This window comes from Prinia subflava, chromosome 11 (genome assembly GCF_021018805.1).
Source record: "Prinia subflava isolate CZ2003 ecotype Zambia chromosome 11, Cam_Psub_1.2, whole genome shotgun sequence".
NCBI classification, from domain to species: Eukaryota; Metazoa; Chordata; class Aves; order Passeriformes; family Cisticolidae; genus Prinia; species Prinia subflava.
The window spans coordinates 14,984,015-15,000,916 of NC_086257.1; the positions used below are offsets into that span (position 1 = coordinate 14,984,015).

A 16,902-nucleotide genomic window follows, 5' to 3' on the forward strand; every position below is an offset into this window, starting at 1 on the left:
GTACCTTCTTTTGAGAAGCATCTGCAGGTGGCAAGGGCAGGATGCTGTGCTCCAGGCAGCGTAGCCTGCTCATGGTTTGTGTTCTGGCTGCCTGCTTTGCAGGAGGACTACAGTGCTGGGGTGAGGCACTATGACAAGGAGGAGTACGGGCTGGCCATCGAGTTCCTGGAGCGTGCCTTGGAAGGATACTACTCCGAGGATGAGGACTGCCAGATCATGTGCGAGGGGCCGCAGAGGTTTGAGGAGCACGAGTACCTGGACTACAAGGCTGGTCTCTATGAAGCTATTGCAGGTGAGATCTTTATGCATTTTTAGAGTTCTCACCCTTGTCCCTGAAATGTTTTTAATTATTTAGTTTGGGCCGTTGGCTGGATTTGTTGAAGTGTCTTCACTTCCATCTCTGCTGCTGGTGAGTAACGCTGCAAGAGGCACCTAGATGTGCAAACTCAGAGGACGGTGGACTAAAACATCTCGCTTTGGTCCTGAATAGAGGCTGAGCTAGAAGAATTGCATTTCCAGATGCATGAAGCATTTGCAGCTTTCCGTTAGAGCTGGAAGTTTGGGTGCTTTATCATAAACTGCTTCCCTTTCCCCTGTACACAGTCTCACACACCTCCCTGGAATCTAGACATTGCTGGCCTTTGTTTGTGTTTTCTGTTTCTGAGAGCGTATGAAGAGAGCAGCAGAGTGCTCTTGGCCATGCTCCAGGTGGCCAGGAAAGTTGCCAAGAAGTCTCGTAACATGGATTTTCTCCCCATCCAAAAGGATGGATTTGTCATTAGAGGAGGCCCACCTAATTATGATCTTGACTGAAATCTCTGGAAAGAATGGAACGTTGCTGTGTAATCTTCAGATTTGCATGTGTGGCTCTGAGCCAGAGAGGATTAAAACAGTTCATTCTCAGTAGAAATGAGATTACATTTAATTAGTCGTAAGGGAAGGAAGAGCAACAAATTAAGGTTTGTTTAGTGACAGAAATCTTATTTATCTGCTTATGGTCTTGGATTTGCATCAAGCCCTGAAATCTTGCTTCTTGTGTGGAAAATACTTCCCTCAGATGCAGACTGCTTTTTGGGTTTGCATAATTCTGTTTGTGTCGAGACAGGAAATCTAATTAAAACAACCAAGAGGAGAAACCACCAGCATACCGGATGGGAAGCAGCCCTGCTGGGGTTTGTTTACCCATGCAAGAAATAGAAGTGTTGGAAGGGCTGACTTGGTACCAGTGTGGCTGTCAGCTGATCAGGCCTGCTTTTAGAGCCTTGACCAGGACACACATCGAGAGAGCAGCCTTCAGTGGCACAGCAAACCCAGCATCCTTCTCACTGAAAGCTGCTGCTCTTCAACAGGACAAGCTGTTCCTGTGCTGTGCAAGTGAGTGCAGCCCCAGGGAGCTGAAGTGTTCCTGTGCTGGCCCATCCTGAGCACAGACAGGGTCGTGGTGTGGTGGTGCTCGGAGCAGGACATCCCCTGGGAGGGACAACAGCCAGATGGTCCCTGCAAGGGCTGTGGCTTGGCCAGGTGTGCCTGGCCATAACAACCCCAGACCCCAGGACCGTTCAGCACCCAAAGAAACAGGGAGCTGAGGGAGGGAAATCTGTGATGCAATTGCTTTTCTGTAGAAACTAGGTAGTTCCTTCCAGGACAGCATAACCCACAGTTCATCCCTGGTTCAATGCACTCAGGCCCAGATGTTTCAGTAGGGAGTGGGAGCATGTAATATACCAAGAACAGAGAGTTTAGATTTCTTCAAAACTCATTTCTCTTTTCAATCCCAAACTGATTTGCTGTGCTGCTGCTTGGGATTGTAACACTCTCACCTTTTCCCCCAAGGGGCAGATGCATTTTAGTGAATTGGTTCCAGTCTATAAGGCTTATTTATAGGGCACTCTGACAGTACCAAGAAAAAGCAGTGCTTCTCAGTGATGGATTGATTATTTCAGATCTAGGATGCTTAATCAGGTTTAAATTACAACAGTATGATTTTTGTCCTTTCCCTTCTTGCATTTCTTAATGTGGATGTGTATGGTAAGTCAGATACTACTCAGACTACCTGTCAAGAGCAAATAGGCACTGTTCTGAGTTTCCACTTGATTTCATAGTAAGTTCTCAGGCAGTTTTTATGGCAGCTCTAAGAAATGCTTTGGTAGCTGAGCACATGGTTATTTTCAAGCCTGTGTTTGTTTCTTAAGGTTTTTAATGGTGTGCAGAGACAGAGCAAGCAAAGTAGATTCGTAAGTACATGGCAGCAAAGGCTCCAAAATGGAATCAGATGTCAGTGTTTGCTTCGAAATTGTACAGCTGGTACAACACCTAAACTGTGGACTCCCACCAATTAAGAAACTTTGTTAATGGCAGATGTTTGCCATGTGCTTGTGATTCCTTGGGAGATACCTCATCTCTGAGGAGCAGCAAACACAGGGGGTTCTGCTGCCCAGATCTGCACCTCAGACCTTTCAGACTGACCTTGCTTGGCCAAGCTGAGAATCTGCACCAGCCCCTGTTAGCTAAACCTCCCCGTGCCCTCAGGAGCTTTCTGGCTGCAGGAAAGGAGAGGATTAAAGATGAGCTGAAGGAAGGGAGTGCAGAGCTGGATTTCATGTGGCCACCTTGTCCTCACACCTCTGCTTGCTCTGTGTCTCTTGGGGTTGAAGTGCCACCTGCCACCTGCAGTCCCAGCTTCCCTGGGCAGAAGAGGCAGCTGCTGCCACACAAAAGAGATGCTCAAGCTCCCTCTACAGTTGACAGAAGGAGGAAGATGTTTCTTAGGGAGGGCAAAAACCGCAACTCTGTCAAATTTGCTCTGGGGAGGAGCCTGAGCTCTTTCCCTCCGTGTGCGGTGTGCGCTCACCTGCCAGGCCAAAGCAGTGTGACTTGCACATCCTTCAGCTCGGGAGTGTTAACCTCTGTCTGTCCTTGTCTCGGCACAGTCACCCTCCTTCTCAGCTCAGACCACCTTCTCCCTCTCTTCCTGGCAGATCACTACATGCAGGTCCTGGCCTGCAAACACGACTGTGTGCGAGAGCTCGCCACGCGCTCGGGCCGCATCTCGCCCATCGACAACTTCCTTCCCCTGCATTACGACTACCTGCAGTTCGCCTATTACAGAGGTAAATAAACAACCTCTTGTGCTGTTCCTCACTGCACCTGCTGAGCTCTCTTCCTTTTTGGGCAAGTTCAAACTGTTCCCTGTGGCAGTAAGGCTGTTTCTCCAATGTCCACGCTACAGTGGTCTGATAAGGCATGGTCTGAAAGAGAAGCAAAAGACATTGGAAATTGTCCCTTCAAAAGTCAGGTTGATTGAAGTACAGTTAAATAGTTTTATGAAGGTGTTTTAGATAATTACTCAGGTTTCAAGCACCCAGCCTTTAGCTAAAACACTACTATTCTCTAAATAAATCATGCTTTTTTAGGGTCCTTTCATTTGCCTTTTGATATTAAAATCCTTGGGATTTATATGTTTTACATTTTCTGAAATGAATTGATAACATTCTCTAAATTAATATATAACAGATGTATATTAAGCTTATCCCAAGAGCCAGTTTTTGTCAATTACCAAATATTTTAAGATTCACAGTAAAGCTGCAGGATTTGGCAGCATGGCAAAATGTCAGGGGTTGGCAGTGCTAAAAAATAATGCCAGTTGTGTGGTTCTGTGTGCTATTAAATTATGTTCTGTTACATAAAAGAAAATAAAAATCTGCAGAAATCTGCTCTCTAAGGCTTTTGCTGATAACTCTTTACTGAAAAGGATAGACTATACAGGGTCAAAATTTCTGTTCAAACAAAGATTCTTTGTTTATCAACACAACAGGAAGAAAGCAGGAGTCAGTTCATGTATGGTGTACAGACTTCTTTATTCCTCTGCCCAGTTGGAGGTTTACTGTGGCAGGTAAAACCCCCTGGGCCCTGAGAGATGGTACACAGGTGAGAAGCAGTTTGGTGCCAGGCAATATCCACATCCTGCCCATCCAGCTGGATCCAATGTGGGTACCATCTAGTCCGTGCAAGATGGCAGAAAAGTCTTTTCTCTGTGCCTCACTTTCCTTGCTGGTGAAGTGGAGTGGTTAAGACAAAGTGGCATCAAAAGAGCCCTGTGAAGTGCTGGGCTGCTGCTCCAGCTGATGGGGAGCTCAGGCTGTGCTTCCCTCCCTGCAGAGTCCCCTCCCTGGCCCCGTGTGAGCCCCCTGTGCCCCCTGACCACTGTTGTGTTGCCCCCCAGTTGGTGACTATGTAAAAGCCCTGGAGTGTGCCAAGTCCTACCTGCTCTTCCACCCGGACGATGAGGATGTCCTGGAGAATGCAGGTTATTACGAGGATCTCTTGGAAGGCACAGTGGATCCAGCCACCATCAAACCCAGAAAGGTGAGTGAGTGACACCTGAGAGCTCTTGGTGGGAGGCTTCAACAGAAAAATCTTCTGGAAATAAAAACAGCTTGGCAGCTTTCCCCCAGCTGGACCACTTTGAAAAGAGAAGTGGAAGTGCTGGGCTTGCTGGCGATGCTGAGGTGGTGATTTTCAGGGTGTTCAGAGTCACTGGTGTGGGGGAGAAGCCAGTGGACAGGATGTGCTTTAAATGGGGACTTGAGCCTAGTGAAGCCTGAGCAAGGGCAGGGAAGGCAGTGACCAGCAGGGCAAACCCTGCTCCTGCCCAGTGCTCCGGCGGACGCGGAGGAGGAGCGCAGCGAAACCTGAGCAAAGGGCAGCATCTCTGCAGGGAGGGCTGAGAAATAACTTTCCCAGGGGAGGCTGGGATCTCAGCATTGCTCTCAAGTCTCTTAGCTTGGAGTAGCCTGCTCTGCAGGGAGCTCTGCCGTCACTAGGTTAGGCTGGGGTCAAATAACCAAACAGTGTGTGTTCCATCACCCAGCAGGACAGGCTTCCTCTCCAGTCTGGGCAGCCTTTATCCGTGGCCCTGGGGCTGCCTTCCTCACCATCCAGGAGTTCCTCCCATCCCATCCCAGCCCTGCTCATTCCCCTTGCACCATAAGTGGAGTGTTGGCAGGAACTGGTTTTTCCATTCCTTTGGGGATTCCTTGACTTCCAGGCAAATCAAGGTGAATTTGGGAAAGTGGTAAAAATAAAAGCAAAATGATAAAAAGGAAAACAAGAAAAATTGTTGCTTTCCCTCAGAAAATGAATCTAGGAAAAAAACCCCTTGAACTTGACAAAAACGTTGAATTGTTTACAGTGTTTTGAAATTTTTTGTAAAAAAAATTAATTGACTTTTGCTTTGCACAATAGTTTTCTAGGAGAAATACCAGTGATGGCAGATTTTTCATTCAAAATAAAGCCCTCTGATGGACAATTTCCAGCTGGCTGTGCTTTGTGACCCCATCCAAGCACTGTGAGTGCATCCCAGGGCCAGGTCATGGACTCCATGTGGGGAACTGAGGCAAAGCCCAGCCAGGGTCCCTGCTCCACCAGCCTGAACTTGACACCATTCTGCAGCTGGGATTTTTCTGGCCAGCCTTTGCCAAGATATTTTGAGGCTCTCCAAGGTGCTCAGGATTTTCTGCCAGCTATGGACATGTGTTTTAGGGATTCAGGCTTCCTAAATGAGTAGCTGAACACCTTCTGTCATGTACTGAGTGGCTCAGCCTTTTTCCTGGGGTTGCTCCAAGCATCCCTCCCCCCACAGCAGCCTGCAGTATTGCATGAAAACCAAACCCCTCTGAAGCAGAGGTGCACTGCCACTGTCTTGCAAAAGCTGGGCTGGCCATGTGCAACTGCTGAGGGAACTGACAGTGGTCAGATTTTAGTCTTCAGGCACTGCTATAGTATCTGTGAAAGACAAGCGAAAGACTCTCTCATTCTGGCCTGGGAAAATCCTGAGGAGGAATCCAAACAATCCTTGGGAGGTGAAAAGCTGTTAGCAGGTGGTGTTTTTCCAACTGGTTTACTGGCAAAGATGTTTACAAAGAGGTGTAAGCTCTGAATCACCAATCATATTCATTGTACCAAAGTGCTGTATAAAACGAGGAGTTTGAAGAATAAGGCTCACTCTCGCTTGCTGAATAAGCTGGGAATCCTGTCGTTATTCCCATGCCATCCTAGAGCAATGGGGACCAACTGCTGCTGTTTTCCTTCTCTTCCCAGGAGGCCAGAGCGCTGCTGCGGCGCCACAAGCTGGAGTCCCACCTGCTGCAGGTGGCTGCGGCCGGGCTGGGATACGCCTACACCGAGCCGGTAACGCCGCCGTGCTGTGTCAGCACCCTGGGGGCTCACAGCTGTAGGACCAGCCCCCCTGCCCCCTCCTGTAAATCCAGTCCTGTGTAGGTGATTCAGGAGCTGGGTCTTGGCCTGGTTTGTTTCTTATTGGAAAACGGTGATGGCAAAGCAAAGAAGGCGTTCCTGGGGTGAAGGAGAGGCACATACAGCCTCATCCAGCTCCCTTGCCGTGGTGTCTGGGTCTCAGCCACTGCTGTGGTGATGGGGGAGACACAGATGCCTGGGAAAGCTGGGCTTCCGAGGTACCCATCACACTGTGCCAGTTTGGGTTCACATTTTCCATCTGGTGACCTCAGGTCATTGCCCAAAGTCATGTGGGATTGATCCAGAGGGGCTGGCTGATGTCCCTGGGAGTCAGGCAGAGCAGGTAATGCCCTGGCTGTGGCTGGAGCATTAAATTAAGATGTTTGTCCTCTCTTTTCCCACAGAACTACTGGAACAGGTATGGCGCCCGCCAGGACGAGCACAGGTGAGCCACAGTCACCCCAGCTGAGCTGCAGCTTCACCATTCCCCACGGTGAGGTCAGGGGGATGTGCTCACAGAGGGGTACCAGCCTGCCACTCAGGAGTGCTGCCCATCCACCCAGCACACCATCGTGGTTGAACTGGGGCCCTTTGGCCCTTACCATTGCAAACATTCCCACAAGGACCTCACTTTAGCTGAGTGCCCCAAACCAGCAATAGTCTAGAGGGAACTTGATTGATGAGACCAGTCAGATTTTTGGTGTCTGTGCTTTGTTGGTGGAAACTGTTGCTCCCGTTACCAGAAAAGCAGTGTTTGCCACAGGACAGGGTGAAGGCTTCAGCTTGTATGGTTGTCACATTTGTATGAAGCACTGATTTGCTTGGGGTTTTTGTGTATTAGTTTCCAAAGGGTGCAAAAGTGCAAGTCCAAGAACTTGTGGACAAAGTCGTGATGTTCCTCTTCTCTTTTGCTCCTCAGTGTCCCCTCAAGTATCAGCAGTGAACCAGAGGATGGGCCCCGGCTGTCCCTGACAAAGAAACCCATGCCCAAGCCCAATCGAGAGCTGAAGGAGGGTAAGGCTGATGAAGATGTTTCAACAAAATCAGGGGATTTTTTTTTTCCTATTGCTAGAGACTACAGACTGCAAAGACTGGCCACTGAGCAATTGAGGGCCACTCCTATTTAAGAGAGTTCAAATTTTGTTTAAGAGACAGAGAAGCCTTCAGTGCTGCCACAGCATTTCTGGGTCTGTGGATCCCAGGGCACTGCTCTGCCCTTGGGCTTATTTTTCCCACCTGCTGAGCTGCTCAGTACAGAGCCCTGAGATGTGGAGCTGGGAGGCTGGGTCTTCCTCACCATGAGGAAAGCAAACCAGCAAACAGTAGTCTTTCCTCCAGGTGCTTTTGTGTTCCCTGATGCCCAGGCTGCAGCAGGATGGATGCTGGAAGCATCCTGTCCTGATGCTTTCCTAAATGTGCTGGGTCACACCATACTAACAACCACTTCTCTTGCAGACTGGGTTATGATTTTGTGTCTTAGCTCACATGAAATCACTTGTTTGTAAGCCTGTCAGCAGACATTTCAACTGATTTCAGCACATTTTCAGCAACCACAAAAAATACCATAACGTCTTCGACCAAAGACAGGATTTTTCCCCTTAACAATTTTGAAAAACAATATTGTAGCCAAGCACCAAACAGAGTCCTTGCTGCAAAACAACAGGGTCTCAAGCCAGGAGGTGTCTTGTGTCTCTAGTGAGCCAGCTCCACAGCAGCAGGCAATTAAACCTCCCTGTAATGCAATGGCTGGTAGCACTTTTTGGGGAATTTCACAGCTTTCCCCAGCCCAAGTTGTGTCCAGCTGCTCAGTGTTGTGTTCAGAGTGTTGTTATCCCTTCTCTGGCTGTACATAAAATAGGCAAATACCAGAGGAAGATACTAAAGATCTTGTTTAAGCCAAGAGCTGGTTATTAATATTTGTTGGCCTGTTTGCTGTTTATAACCAAGTAATTTCAGAGTCCTTCTTTCTGTTTTTATTTCTTTCTATGCTCTTATTCTGGTTAACTTGCAGAATGTTTTTGTTTACAAAGAAAACTGAAATAATTCAAAAAGAAACTGGGATTTTTGTCCATCCAGCTGCTGCCTTTCTCTGTTGTCTTTTTTTCTTTCTCTCTTTTTACTTGGAAAAAGAAAAGGCCAAAAGGGAAAGTCTGTTTTAATTTTGTACTCTTCTACCCTTCCCGTCTTCCTCCTTTCTGCCAATTCCTTCACTCCCAAAAGTCCTTAGAATTCCGCAGTTTCTTTGGGGTGTTTTTCACAGAGCACAGACACAGGATACAGGTCTGTCTCTCTGCTGGTGCTTAGAGCAGGCAGAGGCAAGGAAAGCAGGTGGGAGCACACTGCCAGTGTGGGACAAGGGTTCACTGTCCATGGCACAGAGCTGCCCCACTAGCTCCCTGGGAGGAACGGGAAGAAATATTGGACGTGTTAAATGGTGCCTTCCATGCTCATCCATCATGTGCCTGTGGCTGAGGAAGAGCAACATCTGAGATGGAAAACTCAGCCCTCTGTTGGAGCGTGCCAGGAGTTTGGATTTGAGAATTCTGATTCTGATCCAGCTGAATTTGTAATAACTGTGGTTATCAAGCAACAAAATCAGCACAGTGAACACCAGAAACGTCCCATCTTTTCCATTTCCAAGAAACTTAACTCCTCAGAAATAATGCTGTGGGCTAATGACAGGGCTTTGTGGGGCTTACATGTCCTCTACAGGCCAAGGAGACCTGCCAAAAACACAGATTTGACTCAATAGACAGGAAAAGTAAAAGTTACAAACGCATTGTCACAGAGAAGTTTCCTTGCGCCACATGGTGAGAGGAACTCCATGGCTCTGTTTCCTCTATGTCGTTGCCTGTTTGTGACAACAAATAATTTTCTTCACAGTTTAAATGTATTTAACTTTTCTCTTGGAGAAACATCTGGTTTAGGCTTTTATTGTTACCATTTCTTTCATTTTCTTTCTTTGAGAGATGCGTGTAAGAGGCTTCCAAAGATGGTGGTTTAGGGGCTTTGCTCTGGTGTTTTATCAATCAAATTTGATGGGAATGCATTGAAACCTCTCGTAAAAAGCTTGCAGGCAGAGGGAGGCAGCTCAGAGACTGGATGAGAGGGATGGCAGGGGCAGCCATGGCAGCTCCTTTGCCTCAATGGAGGAGGATTATTCTGAGTCCTCTGGCTCACCTGCTCCCTGCCCACTTGCTTGGAGGAGAGCAATGCCTGCTGCAAGCTCAGCACCCTGTGAGGTTTTCTCTGTGTATAGAAGACAAAAACCACTGATGACAGTTGCAAAGTGGTTTTGCATGCCAAGCCAGCACCATCCACACAGCACAAATGCAATGGGAGCCTATACTGGTGTTGACAGCTGGGCTGGAGAGCCAAGTTAGCCATTGTCCCTCTCTCTCCCTTTGTCCTACTGGGTTTGGTGTTTTCAGGCTGTGGTCCCTGCATTTGCAAGGCAGCTGTTGAGAAGGTAGAAAATGCTGATGCTCCTGCAGCAAATTGATTTCATCTCTTTGTGTTCCCATTGCTTCTGTTTCTTTTGTTACTGATGGGAGGCCGAACTCCGCTCTCTGCTGTGGAGCTCTTTGCCTGTCAGCACACCTGGGTGACTCCAGCTGGCCTCCAGCCACTGTACAAGATACCAACAAGGCCAGGGCATGCTCAGCAGGATGGATTTGTGTCTCTCCTCAGGGGGCCCTCTTCTGTACAACGATGTGAAGTTTGTCTACAACTCTGAGCAGCTGAACGGCTCCCAGCGCGTGCTGCTGGACAACGTCATCTCGGAGGAGCAGTGCCGGGAGCTGCACAGGGTGGCCAGCGTGAGTGCCCAGTGCCCTGGCCTCAGTGGGGCACCTGAATGTGTGACCAGCCTCTGCAGAGCTGCTGGGTTCATGCCTTGCAGAGTGGTGCAGCTGGTGGCAGGATGCCTGTGGAGAGCAGGTGGATGCTTGTCCCCAGTGCACACCCAAAACTGCAGCACGGGAGCTGCTGCTCCATCCTGGGCTGTTCTTAGTGCACACTGCAAGACACAGCCTGTGCAGAAAGAGCTCTTGGTATAACAGCCCCAGAGGATGCTCATCCACAAGTCTGGTTGAGCCTTCTCGTTCACCATTAACTGAGCCTGGGAAGGGACTGAGGGTGCCTGAACATCCCCAGTGGGGAGGTGGGTGGTTGATGTCCAGCATCTGTGTTCACAGAAAGCTGCAGCTCCTTTCCACCCCAACTCACCTGGCCCAGTGAGTGCAGCCCTGGGGGTTCTGGGGAAGAGGGTGCCGTGTACTTCCATTGCAGATCCCTCTCTCCTGACAAACCAGTTCACCCCTCATCTATATTCATGTCTTCCAGGGGATCATGTTGGCTGGAGATGGTTACAGGGGCAAAACCTCCCCCCACACCCCGAATGAGAGATTTGAAGGAGCCACTGTCCTCAAAGCCCTCAAGGTACAGCTCCCTCCTCCTCCTCCTCCTCTCCCGTGCCCTCCCTGCCAGTCTGCCCATGGCACTGACCTCCCTTTGCCCTTCTCCTTGCCCAGTACGGCTACGAGGGCCGTGTCCCTCTGAAGAGTGCCCGCCTGTTCTATGACATCAGTGAGAAGGCTCGCAGGATCGTCGAGTCCTACTTCCTGCTCAACTCCACGCTCTACTTCTCCTACACGCACCTGGTGTGCCGCACCGCGCTCTCCGGTGAGGCCTGGGGCAGAAGCAGAGCAGGGAGGATGGTGGCTGTTCATCCCTCCTTGGGGGGTTTATGAGGGGGGGTCCCAAGCTCAGAGTAGCTCTGTTTTGCTTAATGCTTAAATTGGTGGCCAAGGGCTGGGCAAAGTCAGTATCCCACAGTGGCAAAAAGTGGGCACTGCTGTCGCCAAAAAAAATAATTTCTGTGATGTCTCTTGGTTTTCATGTCTGCAAATTTCTCCTCCCTTTTCTCTTGCTTCCTCTTGTTTGTCCCTTCTCCTTTTCACCCCAGCCTCAGCTCTCCATCTCACTTCCCTGCAGTCAGGAACAGGCAGAGCTCTGCAGATCTGAGTCCTCAGGTGTTGCCTTTTCTCCCCAACCACTCCTTTCCTCTCACCTGTGAATGCCACCTGGAGTGGGGTCAGGGTAGGCTCCCACCCGATGATGAGACCCCACAGAGCATGGCATTTCCATCTCATCCATCCCTTCTCCTTCCCCCTCCCTCCACGTGGTCCTGCCTAGGCCAGCAGGAGCGAAGGAATGATCTGAGCCATCCCATCCATGCTGACAACTGCCTCCTGGACCCTGAGGCCAACGAGTGCTGGAAGGAGCCTCCTGCCTACACCTTTCGGGACTACAGGTAGGAAGGGAGGGGAGGATCTCCCTAGGGACTGCTCTCCCTCTGGCTGCTCCCCACCCATGTCTTGGTGCAGCAGTGTGGGATCTGTCCAGAGGGTGGGGGTCAGCCTTGAGACCTCCCCAGTGTTCCCCTAACTGGGGTTTCCCCCTTCCTTCCCCAGTGCCCTCCTGTACATGAACGCAGATTTTGAAGGTGGCGAGTTCATTTTCACCGAGATGGACGCCAAAACTGTGACAGTGAGTTGGTGCTGTGGGCCAGGAGCTGTTCCTCAGCAGTCCATGCTCAGGGCTCTGGGCTTCCCCGGGCAGCCTGTGGCTCTTACCTTCCAAACAGCCCATACAAAATCCAGTTGCAGAGGTGCACAGACCATCTGCTCCCTCCCTAGAGACTGTGGCAAGCAGGAAACCTGCAGATTAGGGCTTCTCCCTACCCCCAGTGCAGGCAGAGGGATGGCTGGTAGCTGTCCCTGCCTGGAGGAGTGCTGAGCTGCCACCCCATCTTGTGGTCAAACATGAACTGCTGTCTGCATACAGATGCAATGGCTGATCCAGGTCTCTTGTTCCAGAGTGGGTCACAGAGGACATCAGACCCTGAGTGGGATGTGGCTCAGGCATGAGCCCTCACCTCTGTTTGGGGCCATTAAGGAAGCTGGGAACCCATTCTGTGGTTGGACAGAGATCTGGGCACTATGGTGGGGTCTCTGGAGAAGCTGGAGATTCACAGATTCACAGATTCAGTGAAGATTGTATCTACTTAAGTGCTTGAGGGTTGATTTGGTTGGCACTGCTGCTCCTGAGGTCCTGCAGGGCTCTTGTAGACTCTGCCAAGAAAAGAAAGAAAGAAAGAGGTGTTTCACAGCCATGCCAGGCTTTCCCTGGACCTTCCTGGAGTTATGCCATGGCCCCATTCTGCTCTGGGTGGTCACCTGGAGGCTTTGCAGAGACTCCATGCCATTACATCCATTCTGCACGATGTCTGCACAGCAGGGGCAAGCTTCACACCTCCCTATTTACCCCACACATTTTCCCAGCCGTGCCCAGAGCTGTCCCCCAGAGCAGCTCACCGTGTCCTGGGGCGATGCAGGGGGTGCCCAGTGAGGTGCCAAGGCTCGGGGCGCAGTGAGCCCAGCCACGGGCAGGGCGTGCAGCCGTGCTGCTCCGTGCCAGCCCGGGTGCTGTTCCTGCAGGCCTCCATCAAGCCCAAGTGCGGGAGGATGATCAGCTTCTCGTCGGGCGGCGAGAACCCCCACGGGGTGAAGGCGGTCACCAAGGGGCAGCGCTGCGCCGTGGCGCTCTGGTTCACCCTGGACCCTCTCTACAGAGAGCTGGTGAGTCCCTGCATGGTGACCTCGGGGCAGCTGGGGCATCCTGGCATCACACTGGAGCCAGGAGTGTCTTGTTTCCTCCAGTCCCAGTACATCTGTTTTCCTCCCATTGCACCCTCCACAGCAGCACTCCCATGAGCTGGTGGCCCCAGGACAGGATTTTCGTGCCAGTGCTGGTCCTGGGCACCCATTGCCTTTGGCCCGTGGGTGCAGTGCCAGGCTGGGGTGCTGAGTGGGGCGTGGAAGGGCTCCGTGCAGGGCTGGGCTGGCCATTTCTGACACCTAGTGGCCACAGCCTGATGGATGGGGAAACTCAGAGTGCTGTGCTGAGTCCTGCCGCTGACTCCTCTCACAGGCATTTCGGCAACTCCTTTCCTCTTCTCACCTGTGGACACCACCTGGACTGGGGTCAGGGTAGCCTCTCACTCCATGATGAGACCCCAGAGAACCCAGTCCATGGCTCTGGGTACCCAAGATGCCTTGGAAGATCTGGGCTGTGATGCCTTTCACCAGGCACCCTCCACATTCTGATTTAAAAAGCTGCTGTAGCAGCCCCTGCCTCCCTTTGTTAGCAATTCTGGTCTGTAAAAATAAAAGATACAAGACTGAGCAAAACTAAATGCAGGGAGAATCCAAAACTCTCATTCCTTTGCCTTGTGATGGAGATGGGCTGCGAGGAGTTTTGGGGAAAAGCTTATTTTCAGACATGTACTCCAATGTCTCAGTTTTTTTGCACTAGCAGACATCTCTCCAGGCGTGGTCTGTATGGTGGGAGATCAGCCCTGCCCAGGGAGCTGGAAATCAACAACAGCAGAGGGGACAGGAGGAGGATGTGCTGTGGCAGTGGCTGCTAGTGGAGTGTGATAAGGGAGCTACACAACACCAGCTCTGCCCCAACCACTGCAGCCCTGCAGAGAGGAGGGAATCAGATATTGAGGTGGAAAGAGTTTTGATTAATTTTGCCCAGCAAATCTCCCATGTGATGTCATTTTCTCATGTCCCAGGCTCCCATCCATCCTTTCACCTGCACTGCTGTTCTGGGGTAAAATCCTTGCTGTGTGTCCTCCCAGCAGCCTGGGCCTCACTGAATTAGCTGGAGCAGGCACTGCAGTTCTGCTGTTACCATTTTTTCCCTTCCCCTCTTGCAGGAACGAATCCAGGCAGATGAAGTGATTGCGATGTTGGACCAGGAGCATCTAGGACCCAGTGAAATGAACATCAACCCAAAGGATGAGCTATGAACTAGGCCAAAGACTTTTTCTATTAAATATTTATTTAATATTGTTAATCTTATTAGAACCTTTCTATTTTTGTACAGAGATGCTGTATAAATTAACAGGTTAATATGGTTGTGGAGTTTCAGGAGTGCCTCTTCTGTGTTTAGCACAGCTTTTGCAGGAACCTTCATCCCTGTGCCAGCATCTCCTGGTGGGGCTGACTCTGCTTCCAGCATTCCGTGTTTTTCTGTAGCACTTCTCAGGACTCATTCAGGCCCACTCTACCCACTTGGAGAACCTATTTTCTTTTGTTTCTCAACCAAAAATAGCTGCTTCTCTTTATCATCTGCTGGAGGAAAGTCTCAGGTGTCCTAATGACCAGTCTTCCTGCTCCTGCTTCCTGCTAGGGGAAACTGGAGCACAAAAACTGGAGTTATGACTGTCCCTCACCATTTGAAATATGCCTTTTAGGGGACAAAAAAAGGAAAACACAAGTCCTAGCAAAAGGGAGATACCTCTGTAGCCATGCAAAGCTGGTGTTTGGGCACTAATTCTGAGCAGAGCTTCCAGAAATCAGCTGCTGAGCAGGGGCATGAGCCTGGCACGGGTCATGGTTTGTTTGTTGCTGTGGTTGTTTGCCAGAGCTGTGTCTAAATCCAGGGAAAATAAACAAAACACATCTGGGCTGGTCTTTGTCTTTCTTCAGTCAAATGTTAGAAGGGGAGACTGGGGAATTTGGGGTCTGCCTCATGATGGTAGCTGTGCCTTTGGGGTTTCCTGCCTTAGACCTTGGAGCACAGCCCCTCTCCGTGCTGGAGCAGCGTGGACTGTGTGTGTGTGCTTTTGGCTGTCTGTCCATCTTCCTTGCTGTGTGTCCAGCTGTGCAGTAACCCCCACATCCCTCAGGAAGGGAGAAGACCCTGGGCCATGCTTTTCACTGTGCTGCTCTGCCAGTGAGACCTGCTGGCAGCCTGGGCCAGGCTGAAGCCAGGAAACGGGAATGCAGTGAGTCAAAGGCACTTCTCCTGTTTGTTTGTTTTTCCAGCTCTCTGCTCTGGCAAAGTCTAGCTCAGAAGTGGATTTGTATTTCTGCTGCAACAGCAGAGGTGGGTGCCAAGTTTGTTGGCACTCTGTGGCCTCGCAGGAGCAAGTGGCAGAACTGTTTGGGGTATGCACTAAAGTACAGTGTAGGTTTTTGCATCTGTTGTACCCAAGTGAGATGGGTTGCCACCACGGTGGCTTGGACTGAGAAATTAATTTTAACTCTTGGATTTGATGTAGGGGCCCTTACTCCAGGTAGTTGCTGAAAGCTTCTCTCCAGCCAAAAGCTAACCCCTGAAACCTCACCTGAAAATAAAACCTGTGGATACTTACAAATTCCTGAATCTGTAAACAAGGCTGAAATAGCTAAAGCTCTGTCTGTCCAGTGGCTACAGTCTGAAGGAACCTAGACATTCCATAGGCATTAGCCTGAGAGACTTTCTGAGGCATTAATTTTAAGCAACTGAACCTTGCCAATGTTCTTGTGTAGGCTTAGGGCCATGTGGACAATCAGCCTCCAACAACTCTACTGGATGACGTCTAAACCTCATTATTTCCAAGCTGAGCCATGAAAAACTTATAAAATATGGTGTGTTGGGACTTTTTGTATATGCTCTTAATTTCCCACGCTCTTGACTGACCTTCCAAAATACAGCAGCTCTGATTACCCTGTGAGCCCCACTGAGAAGCTCTGCCAGCAGCCAGCCTGGCTGAAAACCCTCTGCTGCTGCCACTCCATCCCACCCCAGCTGCACCCCTCCTGCTGTATTGATGCCGTGGGAAGGCTGACCTGAAACAGAGACTGGACAGAGCTAGAGAATACAGTAGGTATTTATTGAAAGGTCTCCAGGATTTATTTTGGGTAAGACAGGAGCTTGACTTAAGGCTACACCCAGGATGGAGTAAAAATGATCACAAAATTGCTGACAGGTCACGAGATCTTACATTTTTATAAGTTTTGGTCCATTTGCATATTGGTGTTTAATTGTCCAATTACAGCTTCGGGATGTGAGGTCTCATCCTTCCTGTTTTCTCTCTTTAGTCCACTGTTTATGCTGTTGGGTTGAAAGTTGTGCTTGGTCCTCAGCAGGAAAAGGATTTGTTTTGTCTACCTACTCTGTGAAGAAAGCCTGCTAGCACTTAATATGGGGCTCGGAACTGCACCCCTAGGCAGCACAGAATCTCAAAATATGAAAGCTGAAGGTTAAGCCATCAGTATCCCCACCCTGCTGCTGTCTCTCTGACCTGGTGGTGAAGAATTTGGGTGGCACCATCCCCACCGTGAGGTTGGCAGTCCCTGTGTGAGGGTGTCTCTACCTCGAAGGAGCTGTGGCCATGGGTGGGAGCAGAGCCTAGCCTGAGCCCTGAGCCTGCAGCAGCTCAGCCAGGGAAAGGAGTGGGCAAAGCAAGGAGATGGAGTTTGCACTGAGCCCTGCTCATCCGTCCTGCCTACGCCTGGGCAGAGACACCCTGAACACTCACAGGCAGCTGAACATCTTCCCATGAAAAATTGTCATTAAAAAAAAAAAAAAAAAAAAAAAAAAGTTGTTTCCTCCTGTCCACACCCTTGCCCAGCCTGAGGGAAAAAAAGAACAAAACAGCTGGCAGTGAGATAAAAATGGGCTAGTCCTGCTTTGGGGAAGAACTATATTAAAAGAGGAAAGAAATATGTTTGTCTTTTGTTTCCACAACTGCACATTATGTCCACACCCCACTGTAAGAGCCACCTTTTCCTGGGGAAAGTGTTCCTG

The 16,902-nt window shown here is 50.0% G+C and overlaps 1 protein-coding gene across 1 annotated transcript in view; it reads left to right on the forward strand.

The window, feature by feature from the left end:
- The window catches only part of P3H2 (prolyl 3-hydroxylase 2), a 61,440-nt gene extending 44,745 nt beyond the window's left edge, over positions 1 to 16,695 (forward strand). Inside the window, exons 3-15 of the mRNA XM_063407905.1 lie at positions 103 to 292; positions 2,979 to 3,110; positions 4,223 to 4,365; positions 6,100 to 6,189; positions 6,660 to 6,700; positions 7,175 to 7,269; positions 9,946 to 10,073; positions 10,600 to 10,695; positions 10,788 to 10,938; positions 11,452 to 11,569; positions 11,730 to 11,805; positions 12,756 to 12,896; positions 14,042 to 16,695. Of these exons, the coding sequence (XP_063263975.1) occupies positions 103 to 292; positions 2,979 to 3,110; positions 4,223 to 4,365; positions 6,100 to 6,189; positions 6,660 to 6,700; positions 7,175 to 7,269; positions 9,946 to 10,073; positions 10,600 to 10,695; positions 10,788 to 10,938; positions 11,452 to 11,569; positions 11,730 to 11,805; positions 12,756 to 12,896; positions 14,042 to 14,134 (1,494 nt within the window). The 3' untranslated portion in view covers positions 14,135 to 16,695. The remainder of the gene's footprint in view (positions 1 to 102; positions 293 to 2,978; positions 3,111 to 4,222; positions 4,366 to 6,099; positions 6,190 to 6,659; positions 6,701 to 7,174; positions 7,270 to 9,945; positions 10,074 to 10,599; positions 10,696 to 10,787; positions 10,939 to 11,451; positions 11,570 to 11,729; positions 11,806 to 12,755; positions 12,897 to 14,041) is intronic.
- Positions 16,696 to 16,902: the final 207 nt, after the last annotated feature.